At 51.2% G+C, this 25,291-nt stretch overlaps 1 protein-coding gene across 1 annotated transcript in view; it reads left to right on the top strand.

The window, feature by feature from the left end:
• Positions 1-25,291, top strand: part of PLXNA4 (plexin A4) — a 492,275-nt gene that overhangs the window by 393,656 nt on the left and 73,328 nt on the right. The window contains exons 9-12 of the mRNA XM_055421287.2: positions 728-842; positions 12,738-12,938; positions 20,156-20,252; positions 20,617-20,807. Coding sequence (XP_055277262.2) covers positions 728-842; positions 12,738-12,938; positions 20,156-20,252; positions 20,617-20,807 — 604 coding nt within the window. The remainder of the gene's footprint in view (positions 1-727; positions 843-12,737; positions 12,939-20,155; positions 20,253-20,616; positions 20,808-25,291) is intronic.

Raw genomic sequence — 25,291 nt, 5'->3', positions numbered from 1 at the left:
AGAAGCAAGAGGAGATGGTGAGGCAGAAGAAATGGTGCTCCAGGTAGAAGGACAGCATGGGGACAGCACAGCCTGTTCTTGGCTGAAGCACCAGACACATGCTGGAACAGTGGGCCTGGACCACAAAGGGCTTAACCTACATGGTGAGGCACTTGGGTTTGGCCTTTTGGAAGAAGGGAACCATGTTGGGTTTTAAACAGGAAGGCGCTTTTATCAAGTCGCCTTGTGTTTCCTGGGATAATGAGTAGAGGCTGGGCTGCCAGCTCTGCAAGAGCCCACCATACTGAGGGGATAGCCTCAGGACCTTCCCCTGCCAGGGTGGGTCCATGTCAGCCGAGACCCTGGAGTCACCTGGAATTAAAACTCAATTTCACTGTTTGTCCTGATTCCGATGGGTTCTCTGGATGAGTCCCTCAACCCTAGACCTCACTGTTTCCCTGTTCAGCCAATGTGAGGGCCATCCTATAAAAATGGAGGGAGGTTGATGAGGTCCTGGGGGACCAGGTTGGCAAGTATCTGAAACAAAGGGAGGAGTCCAGAGACTCTCAGCTTCCTGAGGACTCGGAGAGAAAGGGGCTGGGTTTTTCACCAGATCTGCTCTTCCTGAGTGTTTTAGGGTGGTTTCTCCTACTATGAAAGCATGTTTTGCTGGGCTCTAGAGTCTTAGGCTTTCGGCTTTGGGTGCATACAGGTTCCGTGATGTGTGCCTTTCCTCCTCTGTGCCCAGGTGCCTGTCCTGTGTGGAGAGCCCATACCGCTGCCACTGGTGTAAATACCGCCACGTCTGCACCCATGACCCCAAGTCTTGCTCCTTCCAGGAAGGCCGGGTGAAGCTGCCTGAGGTAGGTCCCATAGCCAGAGCCTTGAGTGCTGCCTGCCATGAGCAAGGGACACACAAGGAGGCTTTCCCTTAGAAAGAGGAAACAGAGGTAAATCCAGGAGGACCACCCCCTCGCTCCCCAACCCCGCCTCTGAAAGGATCATTTCTTGAAAGCAGTAAACAAGCAAAGTTCTCCACTCTGGATCCGTCCTGGGGGTTCAGTTACAGGCAGGAGTGCATTCCAGGTCACTCCAGCCAGCATGACCCTCCACACGCCAGGTGAGTTCCAAAACAATTCCAGAGATGTGTGTGCGTGTCCTGGAAATAATTGTACAGAGCAGGATTGTACGTAGAGTCCTCTCGCTTTCCCTTGGAGCATTGTCCACAAAACCGAGCTGAGATCAAAGAGGTCAAATTGAATAAAAGAGAGAATAAGAATGAAAAGATGGTCAGTAAACCTTCCCCCACCCCACCCCTACCCCTGCAGAGTGGTGGTTCTCAAAGTGTGGTCCCCAGACCAGCAGCATTGGCATCACCTGGGAACATGTAGAGATGCAAATTCTCCCAGACCAGCTGATGGCCCCTCAGGGTTGAGGCATCTGTGATTCAGCTACACAGTTCACTCTGTGACAGAGTCAGTCTCCATGACCATGACACTGTTTCCATTCCCTGCTCATCTTTAGTCTTATCCCTGAAAAATCTTCATCATCATAATAGACATCTTCTATGCCTATGCTGTTTCCTCTCTGATAATGTAAGTTTTCAGGCAAAGACCTTAAGGATAATGGGTATAAAAATACTTTGGAAAAGTCTGCTGTTGTTCAAACATGATGGTGCTCTTTGACTCCAACCATGGGGTCCATAGTTCTGAACAGAGTGATTTAGAATGCTGTTGTTTAGAATAGAAAGATGGAGACACAGTATCTGTATTGTGTTGCTTAAACCCCACTGGATGCAGGGACAGGGCACCCTCTCAGCCAACAGTGGACTCAGATAGGCTTCAGTATTGCCCCCACCCCCAGATTTTGGATGCACCTTCCTGCCCTCTTCACACACCCACATGAGTGCCATGACCATATGGCAAAACCATAGCTGTGAGAGCAGGGCCTTTCCAGGTACAGAAAGCATAAGGGCTCTTTAGGGGACTGGATAGGGCATGGTGAGAACAGAGAGGCTCACCTTGGTGCCCCCTCTCCCTCTGGCTAGATTCCCACCCCACCAGGATCCCTAAATTAGGCCAAACCCTTAAGGGCAGGAGGGAAGCTGTCTTGTCTCTGAAAAGTAGGAACGACCTCTCACCACCAGCACCTTTTTTATTTTTTTCTTTTCTTTTGCCTACACTGGGTCTTCGTTGCAATCTACAAGCTTCTTTTGTTGCAGAGTGCGGGCTCTAGAGTACATAGGTTCAGTAGTTGCAGCATGCAGGCTCTCTAGTTGCAGCATGCGGGCTTAGTTGTCCTTAAGCATGTGGGCTCTAAGTTCCCCAGCAAGGATTGAACCCTCGTCCCCTGCACTGGGAGGCAGACTCTCAACCACTGGACCACCAGGGAAAATTCTCACCACCAGCATCTACTGTGTCGGGCCCTCCTTATCCAGGAAAAATAACTGACCTGTGCCTGGTGATGAGGAATTTCCAGCCCTGGATCCCATTTTCCCAGGATGTGCTGGCCAGGCAAGACTTCTCCGGGTAGAAAGTGGGCAGAGCCGTCCATGTAGAGGGAAAGGCAAGGAACGGTGAGGTTGTCAAGTAAGAGGATGATCCCAGCTGGGTGGGGGATCAAAGGAACAACGTAGATAGAAAAAAGCAAAAATGTGAAATGTTCTTCAAGGTTATTAAATGATTTCAGGGCTTTTGAAATCCACCAGGGAGCTCAATTGTCTCTGTTTTGGTCTCATTCTTGGGCCTCTCCACACATGAAATCCCTGCCAGATACACCAGCCTGGGAAGCTGGACAGAGGCTGAAATCCTCTTTTGCTCTGCTCCCGTCAAGTCCCTTGCAGGTTTCAGACTGGAACAGGAAGAGGCTATGGAAATCTCTAGACCCTCTATGACCCTCTGCCTCTACAACCGGGTCTGTCTGTGCCTGGAAATGGCTGCTGTGAATTCATAATCCAGAGAGGAGCCCCAGACCTAGATCATCCCTTCATGGGGAAAGGAAGAGATGAGGTTATGTCCTGGCATTAAGTAGGAATGTGAGTCTAATTTTTATGGTTACATTCTCTGCTTGTCTTGACCTAAGACGAAGTAGAGCTAAAGCTAATAAGGCGGACGGGGGTCTGACAGCCAAGGGGCACATCTTGGCATGAAGACCCTGAAAAAAGACTGTACTGTGTCCTCAGTCCTGGACTTTTGTCTTAGAGTGTGAGGTCAGAAGCAGAAGAAGGGCTGGTTGACCCACCAAGCCAGGGGCTAAGAGCTTAGGAAGTACCTCTTCTTACGTTGCTCAGAAACCCACAAGTAACTTGATGGGAGTGAGACAAAGAAGTTTTCAGACTGCCTCTGGCTTCCCAGACTGGTGTATCTGGCAGGAATTTCACATGAGAACAGGCCCGAGAATAAAATGAAAACAGAGACACTTGAGCTATCTGGTGGATTTCAAAGGCCCCTAATCATTTAATTACCTTGAAGCAGGTTTTCCCATTTCTGCTTTTTCTGTCATGTTTGCTCCTCCTGTCCCTGGTTCCTTTCGTTTAAATATGTAAAAGGAGCTGGCATCTGCTACTCAGAAAGAGGGGGGAAAAACACAGAAAAGAATAAAGCAAGAGCCCACCGCGTTTCCCAGTGCCATTCAGTGATCTCCATGAAAGAATAATGTTTTCAAGTGCCCAGATCACAAGCCAGGCACAGCTCCCATCTGTACCTGGTTGTGGCAAAGGCCACTGGGGATTCATGGAACGTCAGAGGGTGTGGTACCAGGGTCCTTGAAAGAAGAAAAAGCCTGGAGGAGCGTGATGGATGGAGGGGCAAAGAGAAGGACTAACCTGCTATAGTCCAGTCACCATTGTTACGGCAAGCCGTCACATGACAGGCTCCCAGGTAACTTGGAATCACCATGCCTCTCTTATCACATCACTGAATGCAATTAACATTGGCTTCTCTTTTTCTTGGATGCTTATTTATTTCAAGAGAAGGAAGTTTTAAAGCTGTGCTCCTCCTGGTCCAAACTTGGAGGCTGCACTATCAGTTCAGTTGCTCAGTCGTGTCCGACTCTCTGCGACCCCATGAATCACAGCACGCCAGGCCTCCCTGTCCATCACCAATTCCCGGAGTTCACTCAAACTCATGTCCACAGAGTCGGTGATGCCATCCAGCCATCTCATTCTCCGTCGTCCCCTTCTCCTCCCACCCCCAACCTTTCCCAGCATCAGAGTCTTTTCCAGTGAGTCAACTCGTCGCATGAAGTGGCCAAAGTATTGCAGTTTCAGCTTTAGCATCAGTCCTTCCAATGAACACCCAGGATTGATCTCCTCTAGAATGGACTGGTTGGATCTCCTTGCAGTGCAAGGGACTCTCAAGAGTCTTCTCCAGCACCATAGTTCAAAAGCATCAATTCTTCGGCGATCAGCTTTCTTCACAGTCCAACTCTCACATCCATACATGACCACGAGAAAAACCATAGCCTTGACTAGATGAACCTTTGTTGAGAAAGTAATGTCTCTGCTTTTTAATATACTATCAAGGTTGGTCATAACTTTCCTTCCAAGGAGTAAGCGTCTTTTAATTTCATGGCTGCAATCAGCATCTGCAGTGATTTTGGAGCCCAAAAAAATAAACTCTGACACTGTTTCCACTGTTTTTCCATTTCCCATGAAGTGATGGGACCAGAGGCCATGATCTTCGTTTTCTGAATGTTTAGCTTCAAGCCAACATTTTCACTCTCCTCTTTCACTTTCATCAAGAGGCTTTTTAGTTCTTCTTCACTTTCTGCCATAAGGGAATATGCCATTATCTGTATATCTGAGGTTATTGATATTTCTCCCAGCAATCTTGATTCCAGCTTGTGCTTCTTCCAGCCCAGCGTTCCTCATGATGTACTCTGCATATAAGTTAAGTAAGCAAGGTGACAATATACAGCCTTGACATACTCCTTTTCCTATTTGGAACCAGTCTGTTGTTCCATGTACAGTTCTAACTGTTGCTTCCTGACCTGCATACAGGTTTCTCAAGAGGCAGGTCAGGTGGTCTGGTATTCCCATCTCTTTCAGAATTTTCCACAGTTTATTGTGATCGACACAGTCAAAGGCTTTGGCATAGTCAATGAAGCAGAAATAGATGTTTTTCTGGAACTCTCTTGCTTTCTCCGTGATCCACCGGATGTTGGCAACTTGATCTCTGGTGCCTCTGCCTTTTCTAAAACCTGCTTGAACATCTGGGAGTTCATGGTTCACATATTGCTGAAGCCTGGCTTGGAGAATTTTGAGCATGACTTTACTAGCGTGTGAGATGAGTGCAATTGTGCAGTAGTTTGAGCATTCTTTGGCATTCCCTTTCTTTGGGATTGGAATGAAGACTGACCTTTTCCAGTCCTGTGGCCACTGCTGAGTTTTCCAAATTTGCTGGCATATTGAGTGCAGCACTTTCACAGCATCATCTTTCAAGATTTGAAATAGCTCAACTGGAATTCCATCACCTCCACTAGCTTTGTTCCTAGTGATGCTTTCTAAGGCCCACTTGACTTCACATTCCAAGATGTCTGGCTCTAGGTCAGTGATCACGTTATCGTGACGATCTTGGTTGTGAAGATCTTTTTTGTACAGTTCTTCTGTCTATTCTTGCCACCCCTTCTTAATATCTTCTGCTTCTGTTAGGTCCATACCATTTCTGTCCTTTATCGAGCCCATCTTTGCATGAAATGTTCCCTTGGAATCTCTATAGTTTTCTTGAAGAGATCTCTTGTTTTTCCTATTCTGTTGTTTTCCTCTATTTCTTTGCATTGATCACTGAGGAAGGCTCTCTTATCTCTCCTTGCTATTCTTTGGAACTCTGCATTCAGATGCTTATATCTTTCCTTTTCTCCTTTGCTTTTCGCTTCTCTTCTTTTCACAGCTATTTGTAAGGCCTCCTCAGACTATACCCAGATCAATAACAGACCATTTTGAATATAACACAAAGAGGCCAGAGTTCACCACTTCATTCTGGTTATTGTAACAGCATCTTCCTGAAGACTGTACCAAGGAGAAAAGAAATAAGTAAATATCTGTGGACTATTGGCTGATTCAAGCCATTTTAGGTCAGCAGAAGAAGGTCGTTGTCCTCAGAGATTTAAAAAAATAGTCCTGGCTGCTAATGGAAATATGATGATTTTTTTTTAAATGTCATTGTTTTGTTTTCTATATTTTTGTCTCTCAGAAGAGCTGGTAACAGGAATAAGGGATAACAAAGAAATTTACACATTTGAATGGTGATTTTGAGGAAGACTCCAGACACAGTAACCCAGTCTCCAAGCCAGGGGAAGAGCTTATTCGTGGCATGGTACTCTGAAACACTGTTACAGGTCACCTCTCATCCTGCCTTACCCACTGTTGAGCATTTCCTATACACAAAGCATTATGGGAGGTTTAACAGTATATAAAATTATATGGTGGCTCATACGGTAAAGAATCTGCCTGCAATGGGAGACCCAGGTTCGATCCCTGGGTTGGAAAGATCCCCTGGAGAAGGGAGTGGCTACCCACTACAGTATTCTTGCCTGGAAAATCCCATGGACAGAGGAGCCGGGAGAGCTACAGTCCTTGGGATCACAAAGAGTCAGACACAACTGAAGGACTAGCACACACACAGAAGAGATCTTTATTTAGAGATGTGTAAAATGGGACCATTGGTCCATGTGATTGCTGAGGTTCTGTAATGATCAGTGGAAATAATCTGGAGAACATCAGTGAGAAACCCACATCCAGGAAGTGGCCTTACAGGGTGAGTGTCCAAGGGTGGCCTAGGTCTCCCAGCTCTGCCCAACGAGGGGCTCACATAGCCTCAGGTCTGTAGCAGCCCTGAACTTCTAGGCCCAAACACATCCTGGGAATGAAGGGGAGACTCAGGCCAAGCGATTCTCCTAGAAGTCCCTAGGTTTTCATTTGCTTTCCACCTTTGAGTGTGGGGATGTAGACAGAGGCCTTTTGTTAGCCAAGAAGGAGGCTGCCAGGTGGCCCTTCTACTCCCCAGCAGCATCCTGTATCCCTAAGAAGATTTTCATCCATGCGTCTTCCAGTTTCAACACTGGCTTTGTTGACTGACTATCACCACGCATGTTGAATTACCTCTTTTTTTCCCCTGAACAAAGAGGGCATTCAGGTGAAGTTATTGGTCTGGAACAGAGAACTGGTCAATCATTGTTGTTATTATATTAATGGCAAGTATTCTCCAGTAATTACAATTATTAGAAATAGAATGCCCAATAGCATATGTCGTTTATAGTCACTGTATCCCAGTTACAAGGAATGATTTTGTTTCAACTAATGATGGCATTTTGATAACAACCCTGGGTCCTTAGATCAGCTGCCAGATCCCGGGTACCGACAAGAAGAGGAAGAGGAAGAGGGAAAGCTAAAGTGGGATCACAGAGTTTTCAGTCTTGTTCTTCCAGTACCAGCTGAGACTCCTGGCTTCCCACTGGAATGGCCTCTCACCAGGGCAGCTACGAACAAGGCCATGCTCTCGCCTTCACCAAGGGGGAGGGGCCACTGGTCTCCAAGTGGTTTTGGAATCCTCTGCTAGGTGACCTAAGCCCCCCATCAAGCCCACACACTTAATAACTGTGATTCTTGGGGAACAAAGGCGAACTTCCATGGGAAAGCAAATTCATTGAGAAGAATTTATCCTTGAAGGACTATTTTGCTATTATTTCTCATCTAAACTGAACGATAGAGTCAGCTGCAGTTGATGCTGTGTTGTTTGGGCTCCAGCCTGGCTGAGTTTTGCGAGGAGGGTGGGGCTCCCCTAGCACCCCATGAGCAGGCTCATAGAGGAGCTTCCTGCAGCCCCTCTCTCCCTGAAGTTCAACTAGAGCCTTTCTCCAGAGAACTGTTGTGAGATCAGAAGAAGCAAAATGAATTCTATCTGATTTCCAAAGCTGTGGTTGAAAGTCTCTTCCCAAGTCCCCTACCACCCCAATAGCGCTGAGATGAATCCATTGCCAGGACAGGTATTGGGAAACCTGCAGATTCCAAGGTCAGTTCTCCCCAGGACTGCAGAACTAGTAAGGCAGGGAAAGTCCAGGCCCAGGACAGGCTGCTGAAATAAGCCCCATGCCCAGAGATAAGGCCAGCCAAGGGCCTGTGCCCTAGCTGGACTGGAAGGAGTTCAGGTCACCTTGTCAGTGACTCTGCTCCTCTTTTTGCAAAAGAACTATTCCTGAGACCCAGCTCAAGGAAACAAAACCAACCTTGCCATGCCTTTCACCCTCCGTTGAGAACACAAAGCCAAACCCAGCTCAAGAACGTGCTGGCCCCTTGTGCCCCTGCCCCCGCTGCAGGTTTCTATTACTGGGTTGCCATTGCTCCACTCAACTGCACTTTCCATCAATCTCATCTGCCCCTCCCCCTGCTTAAGGTTATGGGTATTTCCTTTTTGTATTATTACTTGGCTCTCTCCATAAACCGGCCCATCGTAGATCACATTAATGGCATTATAAACTTGGGGAACAGTGAAGAAAATATATGGTGCATTGCATTTTTGTATTGGGCACCCTGGGTCTGAGAAGGTGAGTGTAAATTTGGGGGTTGAGGCTGGGGCTGACTTGGCTTTGGAATTGATGGCAGCTGAGGTGACATGGGGGGAGGGGTGACCTGCAAATTACTTATTCCTTAGCTACCCTTCCGTGCTGCCCCCACCCAGCTCCCCCACTCCCGCCCCAGAACATCACATCCCCCTACTGAGAGAATTAGAGTCCTCATCTTGTAAACACACTAGGGGCTGTAAATCCACAGCCTACCACCACCCCCTCCCCAGGCACCACCAGCCCTGGAGGCAGATTTTTCTCTCCCAGCTGGGCAACACTCTTTATGTCCTTGTTCAATTATTTAAATATGCAATGAAACCTCTGTATAAAGCAGCCAATGACATGCTGGACATGGTAGACAGAAAGGCATCTTTTTTGCCCTCATGTGTTGGCTTGGAGTTGACGCTGCCCCATAATTGGTCATGCTGGCTTTCCTTCTGTGTGCATTTCAGTGGAAAAGTGGAAACTAAACTATGCACAGGGCTAGATGGTGGACCTAGAGCCCGCCGGAGCCTCTTCCTGAAAGCCAAGACATTAAAGATCTTGCACTTCAAGGCACCCTTCTCCCCACCCTCAGCTCATTCTTAGGACTGCAGAATGTAGCCACGGGCAATACAGCCTCCCCAGGAATCTGGCTCTTAATATAGGCATGAGTCTCCAAATAATCTTGCTAAATGCAGGTGTTTTCTACCCTCCAGGAGCTGGCCCTTTCAAATGATTGTTTAAAGAAGTATCTTCTTTGGAAAAAGAAGGGCAGAATGTTTTTAAGGAATTCAATTGTAAAGGGGGTTTGGTCATCATGTGGGGATGAAAGTAAGATGATGATGGAGTGTCTTGTTCGTGGTCATTGTGGGGACTGAGCGAAGTAACTGGTGCTCTTAATTTCTTGCTCATGGACATGGGGGTGATCATATGGGTTGTGCTATGAAACAAGATAGCACATGGCAAAATGTGTGTAAGGTGATGGAAGCAGTGAGTTATGGGGTGAAGCCTTGTACTCCTCACACCGTGTTAATCGTGCGAGCTAGAGTAACAGTGTCACACACTGCCTATCAGAGCTGTGTCCGCTGGTCTGACTATGCCAGGTTGCAATACTGTTGTTTTGTCCAGTCACTCAGTCATGTCCGACTCTTTGCGACTCCGCAGACTGCAGCATGCCAGCCTTCGCTGTCCTTCACTATCTCCTGGAGTTTGCTCAAACTCATGTCCATTGAGTCAATGATGCCATCCAACCATCTCACTCTCAATATATCAGTTATTAAAATACTTCCCTCCTAGTAGGTAAATGGCACTTCCAGGAGACCAACCTCCCCCACAAAGTCCCCACCACCACCTTCCAGCATGCAGTTGTCGATATTTTGAATACCACGCTGTGAGCTACTTGAACAGGCAGTGTTTACCCCCATTTTAGAGATGGGAAAACTGAGTCTCAGAAAGATGATGTGAGGATGTGTCCCAGATCATCTACTGGCTGGATAATAGAACTGGGACCAATTCACTGAATCCAAACCAGCCTCTTCATTTTATGGGTGAGGAGACCCAGAGGGTTTGGGGACTTGTCCAAAGCCATGTGGTTGGCTAGCCAAGGTCCTCTCTCAGAGCACACAGAACCTTCTGAAAGATTAGACAGCCATTAGATGAGCAGTGAACAGAGCTGGGACCTCTCTACCTGTCTGCCTTGTGTTAGGGGTGCTTGGAGCTGTTGAAATTGTCAGGCTCTGAAGTCAGGAAGGGGTGGCTAGGCTGGACCGTGGGAAGTGATGAAAGTTCATGGAAAAGAACACAGAGGCGAGGCGGGAGCAGGGGAGAAGGAGCCTTAGAAAAAGAGAGTAGCTGAGAGACCAGGTGAAGCTTGAGTTGAGGGGGATGAACGAGGAAAGAACCAACTTTTTTTTTATTTGAGCACTTGCTCCTCTGTGCCAGGCGTATTATACATGGTAGTTCATGAACTCCCCTCAAATGACCCTATGGGGACAGGTTTTTAATCCCCATCGGTAGGGAAGCCATGCATAGTTCAGAGCCCTTTCAAGACTGAAATTAGCAAGAGGAAGAAGATGGTCTTGCACTTGTACAGGATTCCCAAGCCAGGTTCTTTCTAGTTGAGAAAGCGCCAAGGTGAGGATGGTGGCTGAAGTGCCAGGGAAAAGGCCTCAGAGAAATGTTTCATGGAGAAACATGGAAGCTGCTCTGAAACTTCCCCTGAGCAGACTCAGAGGTGGTGTTGTACCTGGGATCTCAGCACAAAGCTAGGCAGGGTCTGAGGTTGGCGGGGAGGAGGCAGCCGGGTGGCAGTGGTCCCTCCATGCCTTGTTGCCTGGGGAGAAATTGCCATTTTACTTTCAATTAGGAGGGACACTGTGGTCAATCAGTAGCGCCACCAGAGGAAAATGGGCCCAGCCCAGCCCTGGCTCTCTCCAATTATTATTAATGAACTTAGTCTCAGAGCCACCAACCTTTTTATATGCAAAATAGGCCTTTATGGGGCCACTGGCAACCAGGACTCATTAAAGAACAAATCTCAGAGGGAATCTTACAGGGGAAGAGAGAGAGGCTTAACTTCCATCCTGGACCAGAACAGGCCAAGCCCCCAGGCGAGGATCCAGCTCACCACAGGAGGGTTTCGAAGGCCCCTAGTCCTACATGCCTCTCTGGGGGATCTTTCTGACCCACCACCCCATCCTAAGGTGGTCCTATCTGCCAGGGAGAGCTTGCCTCTTTCACTAAGAGGAGGAAAGATGGCAGGTCAGCATCTGAGTTCTTTAGCTGCCAGTGCATCTGCTGACATTGAACCATTATTTTTTCCTCTCCCTGCCTTGGTTTCTCCTGTGCGAAGTAGAAGGGCTCCTTGGGTTGACTGAGAGGACTCTGAGATTCAGACACCCTTTCTGTATTGTTCTTGAGCTGCCGTATTTTCCTGTAGGACTTGGGATGAGCAATCCCAGCTCCACTCCTTAGTCCGAATACAACCCTAGATGCCTCTCCTCAGGCAAATGTGGGTGTCAGTTCAGTTCAATCATGAAGTTGTGTCCAACTGCAACCCCATGGACTGCAGCACGCCAAGCTTCCCTGTCCATCACCATCTCTCGGAGCTTACTCATACTCATGTCGTCGAGTCAGTGATGCCATCCAACCATCCCATCCTCTGCCGTTCCCTTCTCCTCCCGCCTTCAATCTTTCCTAGCATCAGGGTCTTTTCCAATGAGTTGGTTCTTCGCATCAGGTGACCAAAGAATTGGAGTTTCAGCTTCCACATCAGTCCTTCCAAAGAATATTCAGGACTGATTTCTTTTAGGATAGACCGGTTGGATCTCCTTGCAGTAGCAGGGGGCAAGGTCAGGCTTGTGTCACTTTTGGAGAAGGAGCGCTGCCACGGTCTCGGGGAGGAGGGAAGAGTGGAGTCAGGATGGGCCCAACCCCTCGGGCTTGCAAGTCCCCACTTGGCGTCAGTCTTCTCTGCTGAGTCCCCAGCATCACACATCTCCCACTCCAGCCCGAGCTTCATCCTTCTCACAAAATCGTTCGTCTTGTGTCCCGAGTTTTCATCTTGCCCGAGTAGAGGGGCTGAGATGGCAGCAGAAGTAAGGGCACAGGATGGATCTTTAAGACCCTCAATTCACATGGGACCTCAAGGTCCTGGAGACCCACATGCTCTTGAGCCTCAAGGCCACAAGCAGGGTTCAGGCTCCACCCTTCTCCCCTCCTGCTGTTCCTCTCTGTTTTATTTAGTTAAAACTGGGTCAAAATACACATATCATAAAATTTGCTATCTTAGCCAGTTTTAAGTGTACAGTTTAGTGGTGGTAAGTGCATTCACATTGTTGTATAGCCATGACCACCATCCATCTCCAGAATTTTATTCATCTTTCCCGACTGAAACTGTGCACCCATTAGACACTAACTCCCCCTGAAACTCCTGTTCTATCTTTTATCTCTATGCATGTGACTACCCTGGGTAGTCATATGAATGGAGAGGATGGGATGGGGGTTGACCTCCGTGGGGAGTGCCTCAAGGACTCGGGACATGGGGTGCTCAGTTACTCTGTCTGTCTGCTGGGGGCTGGGGGTGGGCAGCAGTGCAGAGGGCCCCGTGTGGTCAGCCCCTGGGAGGGGTGAGATGTTGTGGAACATCTGGGTGATGTCAGGGGCTCCTGCCCCTTTGGCTCCCTGTACCCCAGCTGAGCCTCACTGTCTGTCCACAGGACTGCCCCCAGCTGCTGCGCGTGGACAAGATCCTGGTGCCCGTTGAGGTGATCAAGCCCATCACCCTCAAGGCCAAGAACCTCCCGCAGCCGCAGTCGGGGCAGCGTGGCTATGAGTGTGTCCTCAACATCCAGGGCAGCGAGCAGAGGGTGCCCGCCCTGCGCTTCAACAGCTCCAGTGTGCAGTGCCAGAACACCTCCGTGAGTGCCCGCCCATGCCTGCCCCGGCACCCACCCCCGCCCGCTGCTCTCTCCTGGCCTCAGTCAGCTCAGCAGGGCAGATCCGCCCCCAACAGCAGCAGAACTGTTCAGCTCCCCTCCCACCGCTTCCGCCAACCCTGCCGGCCCAGCCAAGCTCACCACGCCCTTGCCTGCAGGTGTGGCCCTGTTGTGGTGACCCGAGGAGCTGGGGGCCAGCCATGGCATCGCTAAACACTGTCTGTGGGCTCAGATGTGTTTGCGGGGCTCTGTCCTCCTTTCTGAGAGGAGTTCTGGAAACTCTGGGCCCGGACTTCCTACCAGGGCTGACCTGAGGGTCTCATCTGAGCTCACAAATGCCACTCGTATCAGCCTTTACACCCACAAAGAGGCTGTTTCCCAGCACATGAAGCTTCTGAGCCAGGCCAGCATCCACAAAGATGCTGGAACAGGATGGAGCTGTCCAAGGCTGTGCCATGGAGATCCACACAAACCCTGCCCAGTATTTAGAAATCCACGTTAAATCCGTGCCAGACCAACTACGGCTCAGCTGTTCTCTACTGCCGACAGCCTTTGCCTGATCGCTGGTCACCAGACACTGTGCCCCTAATGGTGAACCACCTGCCTATCTGCCAGCTCCCCTGATGGCCTTTGACCTTCTCTCTTTCTGGGCTACTTCTATGCACCCAGATGCTCAGAGACAAACAGTAGACTTAAACACTTTTAACATTGTCAAGCTATATGAGACCTACATTCTTCTTCACGGTACAGAAGAGAAACTGGAGGCCCAGAAGAAGGGGCAGGATTGGGTTTGTGGGGCTGAGAGTTATACAATTTGGGGGATCTTCTTTAAGAATGAAATACATCAATACAAATGAGATACACAGGCAGGCCTTAGGATGGTCTGTGCGGGCTCGTGCAGGGCCCTAAAGCTGACCCTTAGGCTCCATTCACTTCAGGGTAACCCATCAGGGCATGATGGTCAAATCTGCTTCTGGTCTCTGGAGGCCGCAGTGCCAGCCCACCCTTGCTCAAGGTCACACAGCTAGTGAGTGGCAGGGCCAGACCTGGGCACAGGGGTCCCCTCCTCTACCACACTGCCTGCTGTCATTCATGTCATTGCTTCTGGGTACTTACAGGTGATGATTGTAATTAAGGATGTGACGTGGGACCAGGAGAGCCCCTGACAAAGCTCTTCCCGGGGCACCCCGCTCTTCCTGCAGGAAGCAGGCTAGGGGTGAATATGCTGGCCCAGGGTTGCTTATCATTTAGCAATGCCTGGCGATCAGCCTCCCAGCCTCTGAAGTCCCAGATGTGTGCCCACCTCTCTCATGTCCACTTCTCTCTCCTCCCCAGTGGCCGGGCTGTGTTGCAGACTTCTGCAGCACCCCAGATTAAACCTGCAAGGGATATTAAATACCTCCTGCTCTCTCATGAATCCTTAGGCCGAGCAGACGAGCCCCGCAGGGTCCAGCTCAAATGCTTCTCCCCAAATGAGGACATCCCATGGGAAAAGTAAGCCTGAGTCCCACATTTGACCCATCAGAAGGTTTGTAGGGATTTCAGGCTTCAGAGGAAACAGGCTTGTGTCCTCAGAGAAGCTGCCCCAGGGATCCGGAGGCATCAGGAGGGAAGACAGAGTCTGTGGCCTCTGAGGCACTGGGCTTCAGGGCCCTGTGCTTGGCTGAGTCTGTGGAACAGAGGAAGCTACCCCAGGTAATCGCCAGGCAGGTCGGGGTCAGGTCTCCTTCTCTGTGGCGCCCCCTCTGAGTCCCTGGTGCTGGCTGGTACCAGTGGGCTAAGGAAAGGCACTGCTGACCCCCAGCGTGGGCGCCTGCTGGTCTGATGTTGAATTCTCAGGATCCAAGAAATCACAGATCACTCAGCTGCTTGTGTGGGAATTTCTCATCCTAGAGTCTGATGCCCCAGGGAATGATGGTCAAATCTGCTTCTGGTCCCCGGAGGCCCCAGTCCACGGAGTCCTGCCCAATCAGCCAGCCTCCAGGGTACACAGGCTCAGGCACCTGCGGATCTGTCTCCAGGAGTTTGGAGACACCAGATCCATGGTAGAAATGTGACACTGGGACTGGAGGCCTGGAGCCCAAGGCTCTGACCGCCTAGGAGAGGAGGTAATTTCTAAGCTCCTGACCTTCCCCTTGCCATCCCCTCAGGAGTGGGGGAGGACCTGCACTTACCTCTGGCCCCCTGGACTTGGGGATCCTCTGGAGGCCTCCCCACCCCCATGGACAGTTCTCAGTGCCTCTAAGGTCCTGCTCCCAAAATAGCCTTTTTCCTCCTGCCTTTTTCACTTCAACACTCTAGTAAGGAAGGTAATGTTTGTCTACCATTTTAAAGTCTTAGAAACTGAGGCAACAGGAGGTATACCCCCACAAAGAGTGAGTTCTAGGAGGGTCCAGGACCTGCTGGAATCACGCAGTTCAGGAAGACTTATTAGGAACCTCTCTTTTCAGGGGAATCAGTGGGATCCCAGTTGAAATGCTGTCTTGGCCAGGGTGGTGCTTACTGTCAAGTGACTTCCTTAAAAAAAAAAATTGGGGTCATTGTCAGGGGCAAGCCTCCCTTACCATTGTAATAGAAAACAACATACCAGCAAGGCAGGAAGAGACCTGAGTATTTACTTGATCCTGTGACAGAGGCAGGGAGGGGATCTCCAAAGTCTAGAAAGGGCAGGTGACCTGCCCTAGGTCACACAGCAAGTCAAAGCCAATTTAGAACTTAAACCCAGTCTCGTAACACACCCCTCATCAAAGTTTAGGCCAAAACCAGCAACTGAGCACTTTATAGTAGGGTCTGCTCTGCCTCAGAGAGGATGGTGGAAGAAGAGTCACTGTTGTTTTGTTTCGTAAATGAGCTCTCTGGAGTAGGGGCAGGAGGAGAGAAGGTTCTAACAGAGAAACCAGCCCCTGCCCCCACACCCCCGGTTTGTGATGGCAGAGACAGGAGGGTGACCAAGAGGTCTCAGAGGAGAGCAGAAGAGAAAGAGAGACACAGGAACATTTTGCACGGGGTGACCCCAGGGCTGGTAGGCAGGCAGCTCATTTCCAGCCCACTATGTGGGGACAGGCCCTGGGCCAATCGCCGTAGCCCTCGGGGGCCTGTAGGTGGAAAATCAGGGCAGCTCGCAGGCGACAGGGGGAGGACGGAGCAACTGTGGGTGTTTGAGGCCTCCTTTAGACTGTGGCTCCAGAAATGTCAAGTGCTGCTAATAATAGCGTCCAGTCCCACCCTGCAGTCACTGGCCATCACGATAGTCAGTGGGCCGCAGAGGGGTGGAGGGCTGGCTGCACTCTGGACGTAAAGGCCCAGCTTCCACCCGCCCACAGGGAGCCTCACAACTTCTTGTGGTGCCCCAGTTTACTGCGTGTAAAACAAGGATGGGGAGACCAATGAGGGGGGTGACTTGTCCCCACTTCCTGCTTTACTGGAACATAGCTGGGAGTGTGTCTGCTGAGCTTCTGAGGACGCAACACATATGCTTTTGCATGTGTGCTAAATTGCTTCAGTCGTGTCCAGCTCTTTGTGACCTTGGACTGTAGCCCTCTAGGCTCTTCTGCCCATGGGATTCTCCAGGCAAGAATACTGGAGTGGGTTGCCATGCCCTCCTCCAGGATCTTCCCAACGCAGGGATCAAACCCCTGTCTCCTGTGACTTCTGCATTGGCAGGCAGGTTCTTTACCACTAGCACCACCTGGGAAGCCCAGGTATCTTATGTTGGTGATAGAATTGATAGAACTTTCCACCAAAATATCTCAGACAGGGGAATGACTGGAGGGAAGAAAGTCCGAATTATAAAGAGGTCCTCTCTTTGCTTTTAGAAGGTTGGGAAACTGAGGTTCACAGGGAATGAGTAACGTCATCCGTGAGCTGGGCCACGGTGAGCCAGACCTTGATTGAGACACTTAACCTCCTGGCCCCTGGGAGCCTGAAACACTTTTCCTTCAGCTCTGGGCTTTGTGCAGATTAACTGCCCACTGATTACACAGAGCTATATAAATGCTAAGCGGAGTGGAGGTGGGGAGTGTTGGGGGATGGGAACCAGTGGTCCAGGCTCCCCAGCAGGCTGCTTCCAGAAGGATATAGGTCAAAGGGGCGGGAGGGTGTCTCCAGGAAGCAGAGTGACTTCCCTGGAGACCTAGAGGGTGGTGGGGAACACAGCAGTTAATGATTTCTGTTAATATTTCAGAATTGAGGTCTCAGGAAGGGGAGGAGAAAGAGGAAGCAATGCCCAGAACTTCTGATCCTTAAAGTCTTATAATTTCTGTTTTCTTCAGAAAGAAAATGTGCGCGTGCACACACCCACATACACACACGTCTGAACACAGGAGTGTTCTCATCTGCATATGTCTCCGTATGTACTGAGTGTCTGGCACATAAACACTCAGTAGGCACTGCTATTATTCCACATAAACACAAACACAGGGAACACAAGTGTGCTTTTACACAGCACCCTTCAGGGTACCCACACAGATTCAAATATACTGTAATGTTTGGGTGCCTGTTCTCTGTGACAGGCACTGTACCGCCCAGAGCATCGGATGGTTGTCTCAAACCCTCCCGACAGTCTCCTGAGGTACGCGCTGTGTGTCATCCGCACTTTTCACGTGGAGAACCTGAAACCCGGGTCCTCTGCCCGCATTCACACAGCCGGTCGCTGCGGGGTCCCTTCACGGCAGTCCACGTGCATGCCCACGTGTGCTCATGGGCGCACACGCGTCTGAAAGCACAGAGGCGCGCAGACCAGTCTCACGTCCGCGCGCACGCGAAGCCGTTCGTGCATGCAGACACTCCCGAGCACGCCTGGGCCGTCGGGCTTGCCTCGCTCTCTGGGGGTCTCAGGTCCGTCTGGAGAGGGCCCTGAAGGTGCTCTTGGTCTTCGGCTGACAACCCCCTGGGCCAGACCCAGACCCAGACCCGAGAGGCAGGAGCCTGGCTCCGATGCTGATTTAGGCACTGCCTGCATCCTTCCTAGAGGTCTGGGCGGCCTGACACTGGTCCTCACCATCTGTCTCCCACTGGGGTCTCAGAGGACGGGGCTGGGAAGGATGAGGCAGAGGGGCTTGGCCACAGGAGGAAATGGGAAGAGGGTGTCTGGAAAGTGTTCTCTGCCTCCCCGAGCCCCCACTCCTCTCCTCCACACATCCCCCTTGGCAGGCCTCTGTCTTCCCGCTGCTAGCAGACGGCGAGGAGCAGTGATTCTCTAGATTCTCTAACTCTAGCAGCACCAGGCTCGCTAGAGTGCCTCCCTGGAAGTGCTCCTGTCTCCAGAGATTCCGATTTAGCAGGTCTGGGTAGGGACCTGGAATCTGCATTTAGTAGACCTCATTCCCCACCCGCCAAGGTCCCCATGACTCTGATGAAGGCAGTCCTTTTCTTTTTTTTTTCTTTAAGAAAACTCAGGGCAACTTGGAATGACCCACCCAGATTCGAAACACTTAACCTCTGGGGAGTTGATTACTGCCCTGCAATGCAGAAAGCTTATGAGTCATCAGCTGAGTTACAGGATGACCAAAAATATTTTCCAGTATTATTCCTGCAGGAGTAGGAAGCTTTGCTTTATTCTATGGCTCAGCCCAAACTCTGACCCTGGCCCAGGAGTCAAGAGGGAGATTATGCAAGAGTGTGAACGGTGGTGGAAACCACCACCGCTGGGGGAGAAACACTGCATGTGGCTCCCTGGCCCAAGTATCATCAGCAAAGAGTTTGTGAACTGCTGTGCTAGGGTAGAGCCTGAAGAAGGCTGGACACACACCCTGCTTGTGATTCTGTATGAGGACAAGGTCACAGCATTCTCGTCATGGAGCGCGCTCTGTCACTCAGGAATATAGGACAATTTCCCAGGTTAAGATAACATTTCCTTTAGAAGCCCCCATGGATAGGCTGCAGAGCAGAGGCCCCCGAGACCTTTTGCAGCCTGAGAATTCCGAGTTTCTGCACTGTCCTCCCCTCAGGGAAACAGAGCATCAGCTGCCTGCCACAATAGCCACGTACATCCCCATGGCCCAGCCCCTCCAAACATAAGCCGCGTTAAGAGACCCTGCTGGCTCTGCAAACACAACTTCAGACCAAGTCCCCTGGACGGAACTCTTCCAACAAATTGCCCACCTCCAGTGCCTCCTCCGCAGAAAACCTGTTTTAGCTTCAATCTCCCATCCCACCCCCTGTGGTGGGCAGAATCTAGTGGAATAATGAGAAAATCACCAGGTAGGGATTGGAAGCACTACCCTGAGAGGGCAGCAAGTTCCTGCCGCCTGCCCTCCTTCTCCGGGGATGGAGAAGGGGATGTTGGCAGAAGGCAGATGGGGGCTGGCATTCTGGGGGCTGTTTCTGCCACGTCCCCACCTCCCCCCTTAGCACCACTGTCCCTTGGGATAGACCCAGCCTGGGGCAGGGGCAGGGACATTAGAGGAGAGCTGGGTGGGGAAACAGGGCCCAGAGGCCTGGAACAGCTTCCCATCCAACAGACAGTGGTGGGGCTGGGGCCCTCTGCCCAATCTTGGAGCTTCTGGTGTCTTGACCCAGATTTCCAGGTTCATGCTGTAGGGTGACCTCAGCATTTCCCACCTCACCTCTGAGCTCTCATCCATCCTCTTCCATGTTTAAGCCCCAGTCATTCACCCATGAAGAGAGCAGCCCCTTCATTTCCTCCCCATTTCCCCCCTTCTCTCCCTGCCTGCGAATTGATCAGGCTTGGCCAGTTCCCTGGTAAAGTGCCCACCTCCCCTGAACATGTCCTAGAAATGAAAGTTCCTGAATCACATCGAAGGCCTGGCAAGGCCTAAAGGTCAGAACTCCCCACCTGGGCACCCAGTGGGAAGCAATCTCCTCTCTCACTTAAACGTCCAGGGGAAGGCTCAGCTGGCAGGAATAGGCATCCAGAGAAGGTGGCCAAGACTTACTGTAGTCTGCTGTGTGAACCCACATTCCCAATGTGTGTCCCACCCAGGCCCGCCCCTCCCCGTCTTAGCTTCTTGACCCCCTGCTCTGATCCCCTGAGACCGGCATCCCCACCTTGCTTGCACATACGTGTATGTGTGTGTGCTCGAGTGTGCCTGCACGTGCACACACACATGCGCTCACACAGTCTTGGCCTGTCCTGAGCCCCATGCACTCTTGTGGCCACCAGGCTGAACAATGGGCACGCCTCACCCCGTAGAAATCTCTGTGACCAGCTTTCTCCTTTCTTCCCATCCTGGCCGCAGTATTCCTACGAAGGGATGGAGATCAACAACCTGCCGGTGGAGCTGACAGTTGTGTGGAATGGGCACTTCAACATTGACAACCCAGCTCAGAATAAAGGTGTGGAAGGCGGGCCGGGGAGGCGGGCAGGGAGGAGCAGCTCCCATTCAGTGCGGTGTCATTCCATGCCCTCCCTCCACGCCTCCCCAGCACCACCACTGCTGTGACTGCTCCAGCGGGTGGGCAGCTCCTGGGAGTGCAGTGGAGGGAGCAGGGTTAGCAGGGAGCAGCTAGCTAACTGGGCCCCTGCTTATAGGGTAGACTTCACCTCTCAGCCATGTTCTTCTGCCCAGGCCTTTTTTGCATACAAAAGGCTAGGGGACAAGGCTGCCGTACAGAGGCCAGGACTGTGTTCCCGGTCCACACTCCTGGCTCCCCCCCGCCCGGCCCCCACCTCCAAACCCCTCTTGCCCTCTGCCTGCAGTTCACCTCTATAAGTGTGGGGCCATGCGTGAGAGCTGCGGGCTGTGCCTCAAGGCGGACCCGGACTTCGAATGCGGCTGGTGCCAGAGCCAAGGGCAGTGCACCCTCCGGCAGCACTGCCCCGTCCACGAGAGCCAGTGGCTGGAGCTGTCAGGCACCAACAGCAAGTGCACGAACCCCCGCATCACAGAGGTGAGCTGTGCTCCACTGGACCCTGTCCTGCCCCCAGCTGGGCCCTGAAAGCCACACCTGGCATGGTGGCCTGGACCCTGAAAGCCACGCCTGGCATGGTGGCCAGCACCCTAGTGACCACCAGGTGCCCAACTGGCTGCGGGCAGCCTCGTTTTCCTGAAAATCTGCAGCAGTTCTAGGCTTGGCTCAGAGGCCCTTCCCACATCAGAGGAGGTCGAGAGCCAAGAGGGCACAACTCAGCTGTCCTATGGCGTCTCCGTGTGCCAGAAAGGACTCACAGTCCTCGACTCCCCTTCCTGATCTCCAGGAGTCTTGGTGATGAGCCCATGAGGCTTCATCAGCAGCAGCTCATTAAGCAGTCAGCCCATGAGCCCAGGCTGCGTAGGGGTCAAGGGTGCGGACCCCAACCCTGGAGAGGTGGAGGTCAGAGCAGAGAGGCTTCAGGGTGAGCACAGAACAAGACCTAAGCTGTAAGATGACGAAAACAGACTGGGAGCGCGGTTAGGAGGATGGGCGGGACACGGGCAGTGCAGCCAGGAGCGGTGATGGGCAGGGCAGAGCTAGAGATGCGGGTACTGGGGTCTGCAGAGAGCAGCGTGTGAGCCCCTGTGCCATTAGCTAACCCCAACTAACTGTTGGGTCCCGCGGCACTAATTCATCTCTGTCTCCAGGCCTCAGCTTGCTCACCTGTGCCGTGGGTTTAAGCGCCCACCTCCCAGCGCAGGGACAGGGCTTGTATGAGTAAATTCGTACAAATGCTTGACTGATGACCAGTTCGTGGGGATCTCAGCCCCTTCTTCCTCCTCATTCATCATCAACATTGTTAAAGTCATTGTTAAAGTGCGTATCTATTGCCGAAGAATCGATGCTTTTGAACTGTGGTGCTGGAGAAGACTCTTGAGAGTCCCTTGGACTGCAAGGAGATCCAACCAGTCCATTCTAAAGGAGATCAATCCTGGGTGTTCGTTGGAGGGACTGATGCTAAAGCTGAAGCTGCAATACTTTGGCCACCTCATGCGACGAGTTGACTCACTGGAAAAGACTCTGATGCTGGGAAAGATTGGGGGTGGGAGAAGAAGGGGACGACCGAGAATGAGATGGCTGGATGGCATCACTGACTCTGTGGACATGAGTTTGAGTGAATTCCGGGAGTTGGTGATGGACAGGGAGGCCTGGCGTGCTATGATTCATGGGGTCGCGGAGAGTCGGACACGACTGAGCGACTGAAATGAACTGAACTGAACTGAACTGAAGCCCTTCACTGCCCTGGTGTCTTGACAGCCACACTACCTCAGGACAACCCCCTGAGGTACCCCCCTACCTTGATGGAATCCCTTACTCGTCTTGTAAAATAAGGAAGAGACGTGCCTGTCTCAGTGACAGGACGGTGTCTGATACATCAACTCCTGACGCCCAGGGTTAAGCACATAGTAGGTGCCTCGGTGCTTGGTGCTGAGAATGGTAATGTCACAGCAGGGTCAGAGGGAAGAAGAGGCTCAGTCTGCCCATCCATAGTGAGTGGACGCTGGACATCCGGCGCTGGGCAGTGTTACACACGCCCACGTCTGGTACCCTAGCAATTGTTGCTGGTTGTTTAGTCGCCAAGTCGTGTCTGACTCTCTGTGACCCCAGGGAGTATAGTCCACCAGGCTCCTCTGTCCAGGGGATTTCCCAGGCAATAATACTGGATTGCGTGGCCATTTCCTCCTCCAGGGGATCTTCCTGACCCAGGGATCAAACCCAAGTAGCCTGCATCGGCAGGTGGATTCTTTACTACTGAGCCACCAGGGAAGCCCACAGTTGCAGGCTGAACGTTTGTGTGGTGCTTCAGAGTCTGTGAAATAGCCGCCTATCCTTCACCACATCTGGGCTCACAACAACCCTGCTGTGTGAATTCCTAGGGTTGCTGCGACCAAGCACCTTAAACAATAGAAGCACATTGTCGCTCAGTTCCGGAGGCTGGACGTTGAAATCAAGGTGTTTCAGGGTTGGTTCATTCTATGGGCTGTGAAGGGAAGGGTCTGTTCCAGACTCCTCTCTCCACCTGCCGATTCAGGAGACGCGGTTCAATCCCTGGGTCAGGAAGGTCCATGGGGTTGCAAACAGTCAGACACGACTTAGCCACTAAACAACAACAACAACTCCTTGGCTTGTAGGTGACTGTCTTCTTCCTGTGTCTCTTCACATCATCTTTCTTCTATGTGTGTCTCTGTGCAAACCTCTTTTTATGAGGACACCAGTCATATTGGATTAGGACCCACCGGAATGACCTCCTTTTGACTTGACTACCTCCATACAGACCCTTTCTCCAAAGGTTACAATTCTGAGATGCTGGGATTTAGGAACTTTGACATATGGATTTAGGGGGACACAGTGCAACTCATGAACTGGGGGTTATTATCACCCTCTCCTACATAAAAGATCGACACTGAGATCTACTCTGACCAAAGAATAAATCAAAGGAGTCCTGAAAAGCAGGTCTCTTGATTGCTGTCTTCCGCCCTACAAAGGCAGAAGAACATCCACTCATTCCCTGGCTCCTCTCATCACAAGTGATGCAGGCACAGTTCAGTTCAGTTCAGTTCAGTCGCTCAGTTGTGTCCGACTCTTTGCAACCCCATGAATCACAGCACACCAGGCCTCCCTGTCCATCACCAACTCCCGGAGTTCACTCAAACTCATGTCCACAGAGTCGGTGATGCCATCCAGCCATCTCATTCTCTGCCGTCCCCATCTCCTCCTACCCCCAATCCCTCCCAGCATCAGAGTCTTTTCCAGTGAGTCAACTCTTTGCATAAGGTGGCCAAAGTATTGGAGTTTCAGCTTTAGCATCAGGCCTTCCAATGAACACCCAGGATTGATCTCCTTTAGAATGGACTGGTTGGATGTCCTTGCAGTCCAGGGGACTTTCAAGAGTCTTCTCCAGCACCACAGTTCAAAAGCATCAATTCTTCGGCGATCAGCTTTCTTCACAGTCCAACTCTCACATCCATACATGACCACTGGAAAAACCATAGCCTTGACTAGACGGACCTTGGTTGGCAAAGTAATGTCTCTGCTTTTTAATATACTATCTAGGTTGGTCATAACTTTCGTTCCAAGGAGTTAGCGTCTTTTAATTGCATGGCTGCAATCAGCATCCGCAGTGATTTTGGAGCCCAAAAAAATAAAGTCTGACACAGTAGGGATGTGTAAAACAGGAAGGGGCTTGGCTCCTGAGTGAGCAGCTCCTCCAGCAAAGCAGCCTCCTGGCCTGGCCCCCTGGCTGTGGGCCCTCCCCACGTTCTTGCCTCCCCCAGTTAGCCCCTTCACTCTCCACATCCCTGGTTTTCCAGATGTCAAGAGAGCTTCATTCAGTCCTGCCTTCAGTCTCCTGCATGATTCAGAATCTCAGCAATAGTTCTCAAACCACAGAACGATACTTATGCATTTTACGTACAGAATTATTTGGAAAAGGCAGGCAGGTGGATGCCTCTGGTACACCTCTATATGAGGGCCCCCCCTCCTTTCCAGCCACCCTCTACCCTCAGAGCCCATAGCAAGAAACCATCCCCCGGTGCTGCCTCACAGGACTGCTAATGGTGTGTCTGGCGAAAACGATGGGATTTGCTTTCTTCTTGGCCTGAGACCAAGAAAATCACAGGGAGGAGGCGGCAAATGAAACAAATCTCCCTGCGACAAAGGCTACTTACTGGCTCCATACTGGTATCGGCCCTCCGGGGATCCCGAGTACCTGAGGATTGAGCCAGAGATAAAACTCCCTTTTCAGGACCACAGGCCAGAGCTGGAATATCATGATGCTGCTGCTGCCAGGTGCCAGTGGCGCCTTGGGGACTGGCTGGGCAGGCATCTGGGGAGGACAGGGACTGCCCCAACCCACCCCCCTGTGTCTGGCCACCTTCCTCACACAGAAACAAGCCTGTCTCCAAAGAACCTGTTTTTTTCACTGCAGTGGTAATGTGCATGTACAAACCCTTGCCCTCATGTATGCTTACTTATAGATTGCACACCTATGCATGTGAGAAGCAGAAGTGTCTTGACCTTTGTAGGTGGATAGCCTAGAAAACCCAGCAAAGCTGTTATTCCTTCCCCATCTCTCACCCTCCTGCCAGGATGAAAGCCCCACTTGTATCCCTGGAAGGATACAGAGAATAGGTAATGTTAAGTGGTACCCTATCTGGACTCCTCCAATTGTGATCCCGTTGACATTGACCAAGAGCCAGGCGCTGATGTTCAGCGGCACCAAGAACAGGAAATGGGCCCTTCTCTGGTCTATCAGATGCCAGGAGAGGCTGGCATGGAGTGTCTTCTGCCATTCAGGTCACTACTGTGTGGGCTCATAATTAGATCACGTGAAGTGTCAAGGCTATGGTTTTTCCAGTGGTCATGTATGGATGTGAGAGTCGGACTGTGAAGAAAGCTGATCGCCAAAGAATTGATGCTTTTGAACTGTGGTGCTGGAGAAGACTCTTGAGAGTCCCTTG

This window comes from Moschus berezovskii, chromosome 3 (genome assembly GCF_049115385.1).
Source record: "Moschus berezovskii isolate FMDL1 chromosome 3, NW_MosBer_1.0, whole genome shotgun sequence".
Taxonomy (NCBI): domain Eukaryota; kingdom Metazoa; phylum Chordata; class Mammalia; order Artiodactyla; family Moschidae; genus Moschus; species Moschus berezovskii.
The sequence above is the reverse complement of the archived record's forward strand: the minus strand, read 5'-3'. Positions and strand labels throughout refer to the sequence as shown.